Below are 16,253 nucleotides of genomic sequence, written 5' to 3' on the forward strand. Positions count from 1 at the left end.
TCTAAATATGTTATGTGCAAGTTTTCGAGCGAAAACGCTTTTATTTTAGACAAAAATCTTGGCTCGTAGTGGTTGGGGGGCATTTTCGTCCGAAATTTGATCGACTTTTCTTTTCAGCTGTGGGGAGGAGACGAAAGCAAGGTGGAGCGAATGGCGTGGCTTTGCATGGTGAATGCTGATCTCCACTAAATTGGGTCTTCCAAACAACTCTCTCTTTAAAATCTGGAACGTTGATCTCTCTCTTTCTCTCTCTGATGTAGTAGAAATGAACTTGTGTTCAGAGACTCTTCTTTTCTTTTCTTTTTTTGTAAAGGTTAATAGTTTTCATTCATCATAAAATCTCTCTCCTTTTTTTGTTTTTCTCTCACTTTTTTTTTTTTTTTTTTTTTGCATGTGTTCAACTTTATAAAAAATAAACCAAAGTTGATATAATCTCAACCAAATATATATATATATATATATATATTTAAAAAGTATAAGGAGAGATAGTGCCTAATTTTATGGAATATGAAGAAACGTGGTGAAAAAAAGTTGTTTTTTTTAAATTTGTCTAAAATTTAGGAGTTCTTTTTTTTTTTTGGGAGAAGAAGGAGTTTTATTTAGAGTCTATGGTTTAAATGGCTTGAAAACCCCTTAAATGATAGCATAGAAGATATAAATAATAAAATGAAACAGTACTTAAATTAAATGATCTTGGAGTTCGGTCAAAATAGTGAAATACACTTTCGGGATGAGCTTGGACTAAACTTATGAGTCCTGTCCTCCCCTTTTTTTCCTTCATAAATTATCCCTAACAACAACAAATGTAAAAGAAAATATAGTTTTGATAATAGTGTAATAATTGATTCTCTAAACGAAAAAAAAGAAAAAAAGGATGATAGTGTAATAATTAACAATGATTTATCTATAAATCACTTATACTCATATTTGTCAAAACATTAATAGTAACCTGTAAAAGATGATTTTTTTTTTTTTGGGGTCTTTATGGGGTAATGATGTGTGCAATAGCTAGAAAGGGCTAATTAGTTTTTGGATAGAAAGCCCACTTATAACCTGTCGGGCTATATGGGCCAACCTAGGCCCTTTCTAATCCTGATTCCCTGAATGGGCTGATGAAAAAAAAAAAAAAAAACCAAAACAATGTGACTAAATACATCTTTCCAAGTAATTCATGAATATTATTTGTAATGCTACTACACAATGTAATTGATCTCAAACTGTTACATAAAATTAAAAATAATATCCCAACAATTACTCCTCCTAATAGTATAAATTCATGTACTGAAACCACCAAATGATTTTCAGCACAAACAACTATTTAAATCATACATTTCTCTATGCAATAGAATCCACCTCACCATTTTATTCAACATATAAATGGAATCGTGAAATGATTTCATTTATAAAGATTTTTCAGCCTCATTGAAGCCTCCAATATACGTTCTCTATGGCCAAATCCACTGACTCTAACATATCCTTCACCTCCTGGACCAAATCCTCTACCTGGAATTGTCACTATGTGTGTTTTTTCAAGAATTTCATTGAATACATCCCAAGAACTCATACCTGGAAAATGTACCCACACATATGGGGCATTTTTCCCACCATACGCCTTCAATCCAAGGGATGAAAATGCATCAACAAGTATTTCAGCATTACCCTTGTAGTAATCAACCACAGTAGTTAAGGCCTGAAACAAAAATTTAATATTGAGACTTCTAAATTTTCAAACAAAAGGTCTACTTCATTATAAAACTGGGTCTAATAAGATTCTATAGAAATTCAATTAGACCAAATTTTGTAATAATTTTGTGACGCACATCCAAAGAATTTCATATGTTAAATTGTTCAGGTTGCTTGACAAAACTTAATCAGACTTTTTTTTTAGCTACTCAAAAAATTGAATCAAACTTTGAATAAGTTTACAAGAAAAATGCCTGATAAGGTGGTAAAAACTAACCCGATAACCTTCTTTGGAAAGGCATGCTAGTCCTCCAGCTTGAGCAACACTTGATGCACCATTGAAACATGTGCACACAATGCGATTATAATCCTTCATGACTGGAAATCCATTCGAGTACAAAAGCTCTTCAGGAACCACTGTCCAACCAAGACGAACACCAGTAAAGCCGGCAAATTTGGAGAAGGATGAAATTTCAATGGCAACCTGTATTTGTGAATGACCCAAATGGTTATTTAACATTAACAATTAAGGTTGATGTCAAATATAGAAGTAGGAATAGTTGTCATTATTAACCATAAGATGATGATTAATGCAAGTGACAAACCTCTTTGGCTCCAGGAATTTCAAAAATTGATCTTGGGCTATCATCTGTCACATAAGCAGCATAGGCAGAGTCATAAATGATCATGGATCCATTTGCCTTAGCAAAATCCACAAGTTGCTGTAATTGCTGCCTTGATGCAGCATAACCAGTTGGATTGTTTGGAGAGCAAAAGAAAATGATATCTGTCCTTGAAGTAGTAGATAAGTCTGGAAAAAAATTGTTCTCAGGCCCACATTTCATGTACACAATATTATCATAGGTCCCAGTTTTCTCTTGGAAGTTGCCAGCTCTACCAACAATAACACCGCAATCTACATAAGCCTGTTCCAATCACAATCCATGTTCATCAATATGGAGGCCCAAACACAAAAATGTTCGAGAGAAAAATATCATACATGTTGATTGCTTGATTCCTTAAAAAATTTTTATTTTTATTTTTTTTTTATAGTAGCATATGAGGATAACAAAATCTAAGTTAAAAGGATGATTCTGAATCTACTACTAGGTACACATGATCTTCCCAAAGATACAGACCAATAGGAGAATCTAATAGACTTCTATGATGAAAAAATCTAAATGGGTCATCTTGTCGGGGAACAGAAAGCAACATAAACATTGAAGGTGGACCATAAGGTGCTCATGAGTACTGTTCAAAAGCTTTTGAAAGAGTCGGTTATATGCTTCTAGAGAAAGCCAAAACCATCATGCATATGGGGCACAAGTACGAATGTCTTATGGTTAGAACATACCCCACTCCAAAAAGAAAGAAAAAAAAAAAAATATATATATATATATATATATATAGATATACATAGAAAAAAAACACTAAAGAAAAAAAAATGAAATGGATTCAAATAGAGGAAAAGATAACGATACTTGTATCATGGGGAGATCCATAATTCAGGATTAGAGCATTCAAATCCAACAACCCAAATTGGTTTTTAGCTAAATTAGCCAATACTGTAATAAAATTTCAACCAAAAAAAAAAACTCACACCCAAATGTTTATTATTGTTCAAAATTTTACAAGTGCTACAAAAATAAACACAAGCACTGTAGGCTGTAGCATGTGTAATTGGTAACAATTAGTAGTAACTTAGTATCACCGCTGCAGTTTCTTTAGAAAAAGTCTTTTAACGTTTGAGGTTCATCTAAGCATTTAGCCATATCAAGGAAAAAAGAAATACCGGAAAAGATGGGTCCTGTACAGCCATTGACACATTTGATCCAAGAAGCAACTGCTGAGGAAAATAGTAATGAGAATCTATAACATATAATAACTAGTCCTTGCTAAATTACACTGCTTAATTAAATTTATTAGTATAATTTCTTTAGATATAATTGGTTTTTTCTAACCTGAAGACGAGAAATGTCACATTGTGCACCATCTGATACAAAAACTTCATTTCCTTTTACACCTAAGTCTCTATAAAATGTTTCCGCAATAGCCATTCTTAATTCCTGCAGCAAAGAAATTAACTTTCAACAGTGAGATATAGCTTTCATTGAACCAAAACATTATTGTGTTGTGTATTTGTACTACACGTCCCTTTCATGGATATAGGTCGATATTTATGTAAGAAAGAGGACTTGCTCTGAATAATTTCACGTCTTCTTCACAATTATTTTGTTCATAAATATTCAGTTGGATTGATAGAATTATATAAGCCACATGATGGGATAAGGCTAACAACTTATAAGGTCATGTCAATTCTTATCCGGAAAATTGGCCTAAAAATTATTTAAAACACATTTAATAAGTCAATAAGTGTAGGGACTCTCGCACACAATTTCGTACTCAACTAATATAGCAATATGCCGAAGCTGTGATTGATGCATAATAAACTGAGTGTCAGTAATGAACTCGAAAGTGATGTTATTCCTAACATAAGTTTATAACTTAATAGAATGCCAAATTGAGATTCTTGTTAATGAGTACAGTGTAAAGGACAAGCCAAAGGAGGAAAGAGTCAAAGAGGAGGACAAAACATCCTTATCTTTTATGTGTCAAGGGCACAAAGAAATTGACAGTTACGTATTGGATGCTAATGGAGAAATAAGTATAGTAACTGACACCAGAAATGTTCTAACTTTTATTGTGCTTGTAAACAACAGTGCTTCGTCAACACACATGGGAATTCACATGTTCTAACAGCTCTAGCATCCATGGTCAACCCAAAAAAATAGAGAGGATGTTTTGTCAATGATGAATTTATATGATTCTCGCTAACAACTGGAGTGGCTTCAATTATTTATAGGAAAATATTGTTTCACATTTGTTGTTGTACACTTCCTAGTTTATAATTTCACGTGCAATGCACACATTTTTTTAGTTGATGTACACATTTAAAACTTGAAAACTGAGTATGAGAGAATCAATACCCATTATTTATACTTTTTTCTTACTTCAACAGTAGTTAGTAGTTTCCTCTACAGGAAGTCGTTATCCAAATACGTTTAGCCACACCAACTAAGATAAGATAAAAATGAAAGAGAAAAACGATGAGTTCATAATAAGAACCAAAAGTGCCACTGTACCATATTGCCTTGCTCAGCTCCATACCCTCTATAACCCTTAACTGTTGATAGAGCATATACATGCTGCAAAACAGAATAAAACAGATTTGCCATGAAAAAAAGGGAAAAAAAAGGTCATACAGAAAGTTTCAAAGGCCTGAGACAATCCAAGGCATAAAAGTGGGGGTTAGAATCATATCGGCTGTGGCATTGCACCAAGTGCAATTTCAGGGCCGGCCCTAGGCCATTGCCTAGGGCCCCCCTTACTAGAGAAGGCCCCAAATTTGGGGGTAAATTTATTTATTTATTTTATATATATATATATATATATATTTTTTGAAAAATATATATAAATATTTTTGAGAGATATTAAAACATTTTAGTTTACATTTTTTTTTTCACTATTAAGAGGGCTCAAAGAATTAAGTAATGCTAGAAATAGAGATAAGACAAATTTAAATAAATAGGTCTTATAAATAGATGTGTTACTAATCACAAGTAATTCAAAAAGGAAAATATTAAAAATACTATAAATTTTACTACATAACTTTTATTTATTTAATTATTTTTATATAAGATAAAAATTATACTCTAGCCTAATCTTTTTTATTTTTTGGAGAAAGTCTCTAACCTAATTTAAGTGTATATGTGTGAGAAACTCTCTTCTAGAGACTTAAATCTCGACCATTGCCCCCCCCACACCTCACAAGAACTTATACTTGTGGAGTGATCATTGCACCAAGAGTGTGTGGTGGTCTCCATAACTTTTATAATTTGATGATACAATGAATATGATAAGTAGATTTCAACAAACTATTGAATGCATTTTTGAATGAATATTTGTGATTGGTAATATATCTTTGTAATTCTCATGTTGTAAATTTTATAAAATTTCTAGTATTTTTGTAAGTCTCATGTCATTGATCGCATTTATTACAACACTAGTTTATAGTAAAATTTGTTATAACTTTAGCATTTTCTCAACAAAAAAAAAAAATATATATATATATATATATTAAAGAGTAAAAAGAATGGATTTAAAAAAAATTATTACATAAAATGCTAATTAAATATTATTTAACTGCTAACATGGCCCCATTTGAAAATTTTGCCTTAGGCCTCCAAAATGCTTGGACCGGCCCTGAGTGCAAAGATAGCATATTAGCTCTTCTTCATTAACAACAGAGGAAAAGGGAATAGGCTTATACAATCAAACATATCTTTCAAGTTGAAAACAAAAATTAAGACGCATATTCTTTGTCAGATAAGAAACAATAATAGAAATTGGGAAAAGGCGCTGCTCATTGCATCATTTTAGATTGATAAGCATTCACATGCTGTGTGGTACTGGTATAGATGGTCCCACTAAGTTGCTCAGATTAACCAAGTCAATGCAAGCTTGTTGGCCTCTAGCTATGAGTTCCTTCCGTCGACAATTCAACTTGTTGGTTGAAAACACTAGAACAATGGACTATATCATAAGTTCTGTCCCAAAAGTTGGACCGTAGTAGAAAAGGAAACACAATATGATTGAAGTCCCACATAAATAATAACTAGAAGAGTGAGTGGTTAATCTGACATAATTAAGCTTAAACTCATAGACTTGTTTTTGAGTTAAGTGGTGTTCTTATATGTTATATTAACCCCTCCCTAATAAGCCTTAAGCTTTTGGGTTAAGTGAACATTATTTTTCAATTTTGGAAGCCACAAATTTATTTACCTCAGCCATAGCAGATGTTATGATATCCGGTATAGGCTCTGTGGTGTCACCAATGCCAAGTTTTATTAACCTTGCATGAGGATACTTCTGAGTGTGTTCAGACTCGCGCATGGCTATCTGCTCAAGTTACCATAAGGTATCATAGGATTAATAGCAAACTTGAAAGGAAAGTAGTATACAACATATAAAATTCCAACCAGCGGTGTTCACAAATGAAAACAACAACAAAACTACTATTCTTGAAACATTAGCATGAAACAGATTGCATAACAATAAATGTAAAAAAAGTAGGCAAAAAAAACATTATGATCCGTGAAGATTTGAGAAGCGGACCTCAGGAAACAAATATCCACTTTGCAGTTTCTCCATATTGAAATTGCGTGGGACTCCTGTGCATGAACCTGTGATGATATAATGTATTAGCCCTTGTATACAGATTTATTTCAAAGTCTATATATTTCCATAGTTAATGGAACAATGAGATTTAGAGAGAGCATTTGAGAGCTCTAGTCTAGGCAGATGCAATAAGTGACTTGCCAACTTTCTTCTCATTGTTGAACTTTGTACTGTAAGTCACCAAAGAAAAACATATATGTTAAAAAGTTGAGTGCCATAAATAAAACCTATTTAGAAGCAACACAAGCGTGGTAAACAAATAACATTAATGAAAGGATTTTAAGGAGGTGTTTATCAATAACCTGGTCCAAGTTGTTTTAGGTTGTAATGAAACTGCAAGAGGTATGCAAATGGATGATGAAAGTAGAGAGTGATACATAATGTGTTTCGAAATTTTTGCTTCACTATTAAGCTCCTTCACGATTATCTCAATAGCAAAAGGCTATATATAGTTATATACTTGAGGGTAGTTGGCACAATAGATATGCCGCGAAGGGTCCCTAAAAGCAATGAGCAACTTGGGAACATTTTATCTGTGCATCAGAATTTTCTTAGGTAATTCCTAGAAGCAAACAAATATGAAAAAAATGTAACTCATGGTCATGGCAGCCATAGTACACAAGGTGTCTTTTTTCGATACAACTTCCTAGACCATGACTTCCATGAAGGCTTTTGATCAGTGAGTACTTCATAAATACTTTTCACAAACCACCTAATGTCTAGGTCACACTTTTTGTGGAAAAATTCATATAAGGTCTATACTTTGAACCTAACCACCTTTACAAGTCCCTTATGTACACACAGAGGAGTCCTGCTATTTTCAAAGAAATTTGTCATATTATAAAACTAATGGAGGGTCTTCGAATTCCTACAAAAAGCTAAAATAACAAAGAAAAAATCATTAGAGACACCCACACAACTAACTTTCTAAGCTTAAATTGTACAACAATGCTATACACTCAACAAATTTAATATATTTTTTCTTTAATAATTTGCTGATCAAATCGTGATTACTAATAACATCAAATTTAATAAAATTATAACTGATTTTTATTATATATCACCCATGATATGTGGTTTCAAAAGTTGCGAAATTTTTTATGTAATTATTGAACATGATATTATGATATGTGGTTTTAAAAGTTGCGAAATTTTTATGTAATTATTCAACATAATATTATAAATTGTAATGTGACAGAAATCAAAACCTACAACCCACGTGAATATTGGCTGCTAAAAGAACCGCACGTGGAGCATCTGTATTGGGTCTTTACATCAAACACATGGAACAATTTCACTATGACGGTGACTATACATCAAATAAAACATTCAAGTTGACCTTCTAAGCAAAGAGGAACAAAAAGAAAGAAAAAAACAAGATGATCTTTGTAGAAAGAAACTGAAATTTACTTTTCGAGGTTATCCTTTAATTGTTTAATCTAAATGAATTGTAAAATCTCATCTCATGAAACTTCAAGAAACTTGAATCACAATTTCTGAGAAAACCACATTATGATGATACATACTGAAAATATTTATTTTCTTATACGTAGTTACCTACTCAATAATAGACAACCTTATTTTCTTCTACGTATTATTTTTTTTTTTCTCTGAATAACTGTACCTTGAATAATTGAACATAAGAAGAGAAAGACACACGAAGAAACAAGATGAAAGAATATCTTAAATTTCCAACAAATTAGAATTGTTAACTGTTTATCAAAAATATTTATAAAGATAATGATAGCAACGTTAACAACGACAACAGGATCTTAGTTACAACTTACAATTTGTTTTGGAGTCATGTACCGACCCAAGAAAAAGCTGCAAAAGTCTAATCACAATTGAGATTCCTTGTAATTGTTAATCTTTTGGTTTTATATACATGGGCGGCTCTACTTGAAGCCCAGGGGGTTCATCCCCCCCAAAAAAAAAAGAAAAAAAAAAGAACTATATATACATACATATATATATATATATATATATTTTTTTTTTTTGACCTCCCTAAAATAAAATTTTGAACACCTTGATCATGGATTTTTTTTAAAGCTCAGCTAAAACAAGTTTGAATATGATCCTCTTAACAACATCTTAGCATTTTTAAACACACACACACACACACCCACACAAAACTCAATAACAAACCAAGTTTGGTTTAAAACACTAATATTATTTTTGTGTGTGTTCTAATAAATAATACTGTTTACTAAAAAAAAAAAAAAGTTTGATTTAAAATCTAGGAAAAAAATTAATGAGTCCAATGGATCAATGGATGAATGATTACTTGGTTGTGTACATTGAAAAAGATGTAGCTCGTAGGATTAATAATGAAGAAATCATTTAACAATTTCAATATATGAAACATCATATAAAGCAATTGTAAAACTTTATGTATTTTCGTTTTTTTTTTTTTTTTTGTGATGTCGATATATTCAAGTTCTTTTTTATTTTAAATTTTGTATAATTTCTGTTTCTTATTGACCCTCCTAAAAAATAAACTTGGAGCCGCCACAGTTTATATATTATATTGATAATCTTATTATTCCTCCTACCTTTTTTCTAAGAATACTCTCACCATGGAATTCTTAGCCTCTCGGACGTGGAAAATTCTGTTCGCACCCAACAAATACGTCCATCAGTATCACGCCATAGTTGACAGAAGCAATAAACACTATTTAACGAACCATGTCTCGTAGGAGACTTGGACTAATTATTTAGATAATGTCCAAAACTTGACCATTTTTCATAAATGGGTATCACACAAAGTTTTAATTATATTTAATTATTTCATGATTAGAGTACAAAAAGGCCTAAGATAAACACAAACTAGAAATTTAAATTGCAGCAACCTAAACAGGGAGAGTACTATTATAGCAATATTTGTTTGACTAAATATTTAAGATTCAAATAACAAAATATAATACATCAAGTTGTAATTTAGTTTAAGGACCAGTCTAACATCAATGTTGAATTTTATTGAATCAAGTATATTTTCAAGGTCACTGGTAGATGTAGAAGAGCTTCCATGAAGCTAAGAAGAACTTGAAAGGAATTTGCTAGCCAGCATAAAATCATAGAACTAAAGTCTAATGGCCAAAGACAAAATAAGATAAATTTTCTAAACAAATAAATAAAATGCTAGGATATTAGAAAAGAATTAGAAATTGTGTTGTAATCAAACACAAAACCGAGCATTCACATCAAGGATCTCAAAAAATATAGTATTTAACAACTCAAAGACTTAATTTATCAATTTTAACAACTCACTTTGCAATTCATCTCACATTAAAGATTCTATTTTTTTACCATTTCATTTATAATAATATAAACAACTCATTAAAATAATAAAAATCAATCACCACAAAATCCAACCACCACAAAATCATTAAAAAATAATAACAAGTTGCTACAGCAAGTTTTCATTGATGTCAAATTTTGTAAGATATAGCATCTTTGATGGAGCATGATTTTTGTGGTTTAAAATATTTGGACTTGTTTGGTAGAGTAGTTTGATTAATGTTGTTTGTATTTTTTGAAATATGTATGGGTGAAAAAGTGTATAGAAATGTGTGTAATGTTGTTTAAAAACTGAAAACATTTGTTTAAAATACACTACCAAACCGACCCTAAATATCACTTGAGTGAGTTTGATACTCTTGTTTTGAATGCTCAACTGTAAACCCCATTTACTAGCAATTAATATATAGTATTATTTTTTCTTTTTCTTTTTTTCTTTTTCGGATGTAGCACCTATGTCATGCTGACATAGCCTTAAATGTTTATTTTTTTTTAAAAAAGGAGATACATAACCTTAAAGTTAAGGGTGAGCCATTAATCAATTTAAAAAAATGCATTTGACTTAATATTATTTCGGACAGGACTACAGAGTATTTTCAGGCTTAGTTCTCTTTTAACTTGTCAAAGTCTCAATACCTTCACTTCATAGAAACAGGAAAACTAAGACTAGATACCTGGTAATTTCTTGTGGAGAATTTTTAGATTTAACTAAATATTTTATGTCTCATATGGGATCCATAACAAAATTCAAGTGAAAAGCCTACGAATTATTGCAAGAGATGTATTCCTTGAAAAGCCCTTTTTTAAAATATCAAACTGTAAAACTCAATGAGTATCAAATTGCTATACACAATTTTTAGCCAAAAAAATTTCCTATACAATTGGAAACTTTTTTTATACACAATTTTTCTCATCACTTAATAACAAGATAAAAACTAAAAATGACAAAACACTTAATTCTATGGTACTTAATCTCCTTCTTTATATATATATATATATATATAAGTACAATATGTTGCTAACCTCGGTCCGTAACTCGAATCCTTTCACCTTTAAGTCCTCAAGTACTTTGCATATAGGGAAATGTCAATTAAACTACAAGACTCTTAATTAAATCGTATGTAAGTAAGAGAAATAAGAAATGAAACCGCAAAAAAAATTATGGTCGTTGCTTGCATAAAAAAATAGCCAAGTTTTTAATTTGATAAAATGGTGCGTAGGGAAATAACATAAAAAGTCCATAATTTATATCTCATTTAATATTAGATTTCAAATTTTTTGATTTTGTCAATTAAGTCCCAAACTTATGAAACCTTTACAATTTAAAGCCCCTTGTCCATCTCTATTATTTATTGATAAAATTTTGTACTTCACAAACTTTGATTTTCTAGTAATTAATATGTTTCTCTCTTTATGCAAAACTTTCTCTTCAAAAATAAAATTTTCTTTCTCTTCCTTTCTTGTTTAATGGTTACCGAATTTATTTATATAAAATTTTTAGGTGAAATGTAGAGATTAATTAACAGTTTCCTGCATTTATTTACCTCATTACTACTCATAATAATGAAAATGAATCACGAAAATAGACAAACACTTCAAATGCAAACAAATTATAAAATTGGGACATTAATTGAGAAAATCGAAAACTTGAGACATGATTTAAAGAGCCGACACAACAAAAATTCAAAAAAAAATTTACCACATTCCCAAATTAGTCTATCACTTCACATATGAACAATTAAAAAAAATTACAAATTGTGATGAACTCTTGTGTGAGATAGTAAAACTAACTTCATAATATTGTGAATTTTTGTTATCCCTATAACTTTCTTCTAACATAAAAATTTGGTACGAACTATAAAAAATGTAACTTTAGAATAATTTAAGTATATATGTATGAAACTTCATTCTAAAGATTTGAACCCCAATCTTTACTCCACGTCCCACAAACTTTAGTCACTTTTAAATTTCTATTTGTTTGTGTGTGAGCCAAAACGGTGCGTTTTAAATTTGTGAGAAAAAGCATAAGCAAAAACAAAACTTGAACAGAGAATGGAGCACAATACCTAACTAAAAGAGACTAACGGGTGATTTTCTTCGGCTCATCAATTGCTCAGGTTTCTCCAACTCCAAAGGTTAGCCCATTTTTTATTTTCAATATATCTTTCTTTCCAATCTTTGTTTCTATGTAAGTCATATCAAATATATGAGGATTTCGGCCCTAAATTTGTTAGAAAGTTTTTTTTTTGGATTTTGGTTTGGTTTTTTCTATTATTGGGCTGTTTGGGTACTGAGAAAATCAGGGAAGACTCGACTTTGAGAAAATCAGTGGCATTTGCTCATATAAGAATGCAATGTGGGTCAATCTTTGATTGGTCTTACCGCGTGCCACTGGACCGAATGTTGAGGCAGGTCTTTCAACAAGACATCAGATTTCACATACAGTAGTGAATGTGAAAAGGGTTGTTATAGTTTTCCAGGTCAAGAGCTTTGAAGAAGGAAAAAAAAAAAGCGAAAGATTGTTTCAGTTTGTTATTTATGTCTGTGTGTTTACCTTGAGGTTGAGTTTACATTATTATTGTTGATGATTGGGTGAGAACTGAGAAGTAAGGTATTAGGATACAGATTAGGTCGAGTGTCTGAAGCTGACTCTTTTATTTATTTATTTATTTTTTTATGATAGTAAAAGTGAAAGAATGAAAACATTGCACTTAACTGAGCTTGAAACAAGTTTTAATAACATTGTGAAATTCTGAATTCGGATATCAAATGGCTGTATGTAAACGGGGAAAAATTTGTGAGAACTAGAAATATGAAATGGTTCGGATATTCGTAATCTCAATTTAGACTAGATCTAATTTCAGCAAAAGAAATCCATATCTTAGTCCAAAAGGATATAATTGGAAATGGGGAGATCATAATACCCAACAGAGGTGCAGCCTAGTGGTTGGAGGCTTGAGATGAGTTGTAGACCTAGACATCCTAGGTTCAATCCCTACTCAAAGTTCCTCTAGATTACTTGATACACGGTTCTGACTGGTGCGATCGTATATCTGTGGTTTACTCCCTCGTGGTGGGTCCAAGGGCCCCTGCCTTGGTGAGGTTCCACGTCATCATAAAAAAAGGGGAGACCATAATAAATTACTTCTTTGATTATGACCCACATTCACTGGTCAGGCATTTCTTACAAAATATATAGGCTTGCATTTCTCGTGAAAAGTTAGTTTAATCTAAACGCCATTGCTTTAAGTTGCCAAACCCATTTTTTGCTGAGTGAACTTTACAACTGTTTAATAATTGGTTAATTTCCTACTAAATCATACAAGTTGCTTTCCTGAGAGATTTTAGGTCCTTGACTCCTTGGTTGCTGGGAAAAAGAGATATAAAAAATATGCACGATGAAAATAGTAATAAAGGAACTCAGAGACAGCTAACATGCTAATCAATCTGTGCTGTTTTCCCCCTCCTAATCTTTGTTGCACTGTTGCTTACTCAAAATTAAGAATGTTATGGTTTGCAACTCCTATTATGTTATGTAGTTACCTCTTTTTGCATTTGATTTATATCACAGGATTTGCAAAATTGTTTGTTCTTATTATCAATGATCTTTTGCAGGGTCATTTCTGATTACATTCAGATTTTCTGGCTAATGCTTCGTAATGTTTTAAGAGTGAGTAGATTCTTCTATAAATCTCCCCTGGGCTTAAGTGTACTCACTCTAGTTCATAATCTCTGTCATTCAGAAGTTTTCAACACCACAAGAGAAGTCAACATAAAAGGTGCTTCTAACATGTCTACTCTTGTATGTGATGGAGAATCTCAAATTCCACAATCTCAAAGCATATCATCCTTAAGTGTACAATCCACCCCTGAAATAGAAAAGAAGTATGTCCATCATGTTTATGATGCTATTGCTCCCCATTTTAGTTCCACCCGGTTTGCTAAATGGCCAAAAGTTGCCACCTTTTTATCATCTTTGCCTTCAGGATCTCTCATCTTGGATGCGGGATGTGGCAATGGAAAGTACTTGGGTTTGAATCCTGATTGCTTTTTCATAGGATGTGATATAAGTGCTCCCCTTATCAAAATCTGTGCAGATAGAGGGCATGAAGTACTTGTTGCAGATGCTGTTAATCTTCCATATAAAACAGGTTTTGGTGATGCAGCAATCTCTATTGCTGTATTACATCATCTAAGTACAGAGATTCGGAGGAAAAAAGCAATTGAAGAATTAGTTAGAGTTGTCAGAAAGGGTGGGCTAGTTCTGATAACAGTTTGGGCTGTAGAACAAGAGGATCAGTCATTGGTTGCTAAATGGACTCCACTGACAGAAAAGTATGATGAAGAGTGGATAGGACAAGGTAGTCCTCATGCTCGTAGCCCTTCATCCTTACTATTAGAAAGTATCCCAGAAAGTGAGGAGAATAGTTCAACAGAGCCTGTAAAAGATTCCAAGGAGAGTTCAACAGAGAAGATGCATGAAACTATGCATTTGACCTCTGAAAGTAAAAATGATTCAGTGGTCTTTAAACATGAAAGGAATACCATGAATCACCAGGAGTATTTTGTTCCTTGGCATTTACCTTATCATCGTGCTGAAGTAAGTGGTGTTTCTGCATGTGCTCTTGCAAATGGTCTGGCAAAGAAAGATGATAAAAAGGGTGCTGTAGTGTACAATAGATATTACCATGTTTTCAGTGAAGGCGAACTTGAAAGGTAATTTATCACTTCATTATATGTTTTCATTTGGATTAACTTGCTTCTATTGCTTTTCCATTGATTGTATATTGTATAATTGATTGTTATGTGTGCTTTTCTATCAATTGGTTTTGAATTACTTGAAGGAAATTCTAGTCTATCTTCTCTTGCTCGAAATATCTTACATGTAGCTAGCTGGAATAGAATATGAGCCCGTTCTAATTTTGATGCATCTATAATAGAGATCTCTGATATCATTATATCATCTGAACCATACTTATGGATTTGAATATATAACTTGCATTACACTGAGATGTTTTTGGAGAGCAACCTAAACATGCATAAAAGTGATCTTAGTGATATTCAGGCTACATTGTTTAGCAAGTATGCATATCAACCATTTTTGTCAATTTATCTTTTGTATGGAGATTGAGTTGCTTTTTGTAGGATTAGGAATGTACGGCTGAAAATCAGGGTGTCCCCTGCATACAATAAAGCTCCAGAAGATTACAGCTAAAAAAACCAAGATAATAAAAATGAGAATAAGCCCATTAATGGTAGTTTTGATGAACTTTTGAACAATTCCAAGGAAACTCATGGTAACATTTGATGATCTTCACCATTCTCAAGCATGCAACTGGACATAACCCTTCATTGTTTTTCCCCAGCCTTTTTGTTGGTGCCAATCTGAGATTTCTAAAGTCAATGTATTAAACATTTTGCTTTTATTTGATTAAACTCAAGTTTTTTCCCTTTGCTGCTTCACGCCTTGACATGCTTGTTTACACAAGATAGATGATGTTTCTTCCTCCTTATTTATCACTTCTCTCTACAGGTTAGTCTCAGGTATGGACAATGCAGTCATTGTTGACCGATTTTATGACAAATCAAACTGGTGTATCATTCTTGAGAAAATATTATGAAAAATTAAACTTGCTGGGATGTCAAAGGACCAAATGGATTTATGTAGATGGTTGCTTTTTTCCTTAAAGGATGGGCTCTGCAAACTTTTGCACTTTCCAAGTTGATCCATGTGTGGTTATGACACTCAGTGCACTGTTTCTTACATATGTGGTGGATCTGGGGAAACGCTGGGTGTATGTGTGTGAGCGATTGATCTTTGGAGGACAGAGAGAGCAGACTGAAGTGTAACATACATTGGTCACAAAGGATATGTGTTTTACCATTACATGGGGGATTTGAGTAATCCAATGTATTTAACATGCATTGACCTTGTAAGGGATGTATTTTTGAGGAACTTCTATGCCTCTGTACTAACCAACATTGGATCAAATTTGTCTTTCTGCTGTCAAGTTATGCATCAATTTGCATTTACA

General features: G+C 32.2%; 2 protein-coding genes across 2 annotated transcripts; one reads left to right on the plus strand and one right to left on the minus strand.

Annotated features, from left to right (window-relative positions):
* Positions 1–1,143: 1,143 nt before the first annotated feature.
* LOC126709297 (probable LL-diaminopimelate aminotransferase, chloroplastic) lies at positions 1,144–7,507 on the minus strand. Its single transcript, XM_050409484.1, has 10 exons — positions 7,224–7,507; positions 7,063–7,091; positions 6,859–6,926; positions 6,526–6,642; positions 4,827–4,889; positions 3,645–3,749; positions 3,476–3,526; positions 2,289–2,609; positions 1,961–2,167; positions 1,144–1,690 (listed from the first exon to the last, which is right to left on the minus strand). The coding sequence occupies exons 1-10, from the start codon at positions 7,298–7,300 to the stop codon at positions 1,397–1,399; spliced, it is 1,332 nt and encodes a 443-aa protein (XP_050265441.1). The 5' UTR covers positions 7,301–7,507; the 3' UTR covers positions 1,144–1,396.
* Positions 7,508–12,187: 4,680 nt separating this feature from the next.
* On the plus strand, positions 12,188–16,253 carry LOC126709305 (tRNA (carboxymethyluridine(34)-5-O)-methyltransferase). The gene is made up of 3 exons (XM_050409498.1): positions 12,188–12,353; positions 13,834–14,934; positions 15,752–16,253. Exons 2-3 carry the CDS (start codon positions 13,868–13,870, stop codon positions 15,837–15,839), a joined length of 1,155 nt encoding a protein of 384 aa, XP_050265455.1. The 5' UTR covers positions 12,188–12,353; positions 13,834–13,867; the 3' UTR covers positions 15,840–16,253.

This window comes from Quercus robur, chromosome 12 (assembly GCF_932294415.1).
Source record: "Quercus robur chromosome 12, dhQueRobu3.1, whole genome shotgun sequence".
Classification (NCBI taxonomy): Eukaryota; Viridiplantae; Streptophyta; class Magnoliopsida; order Fagales; family Fagaceae; genus Quercus; species Quercus robur.

Bases quoted from the DNA above. Each gene is read 5' to 3' on its own strand.
- LOC126709297 (XM_050409484.1), bottom strand. From the start codon at position 7,300: ATGTATCACTCTCTACTTTCATCATCCATTTGCATACCTCTTGCAGTT. The intron at 6,927-7,062 runs GCAAGTCACTTA...ATATCATCACAG, and splicing joins CAACAATGAGAAGAAAGTTG to GTTCATGCACAGGAGTCCCA. The intron at 1,691-1,960 runs GTTAGTTTTTAC...TTTTTGTTTCAG, and splicing joins TTTCCAAAGAAGGTTATCGG to GCCTTAACTACTGTGGTTGA.
- LOC126709305 (XM_050409498.1), top strand. From the start codon at position 13,868: ATGCTTCGTAATGTTTTAAGAGTGAGTAGATTCTTCTATAAATCTCCC. The intron at 14,935-15,751 runs GTAATTTATCAC...TTCTCTCTACAG, and splicing joins AGTGAAGGCGAACTTGAAAG to GTTAGTCTCAGGTATGGACA.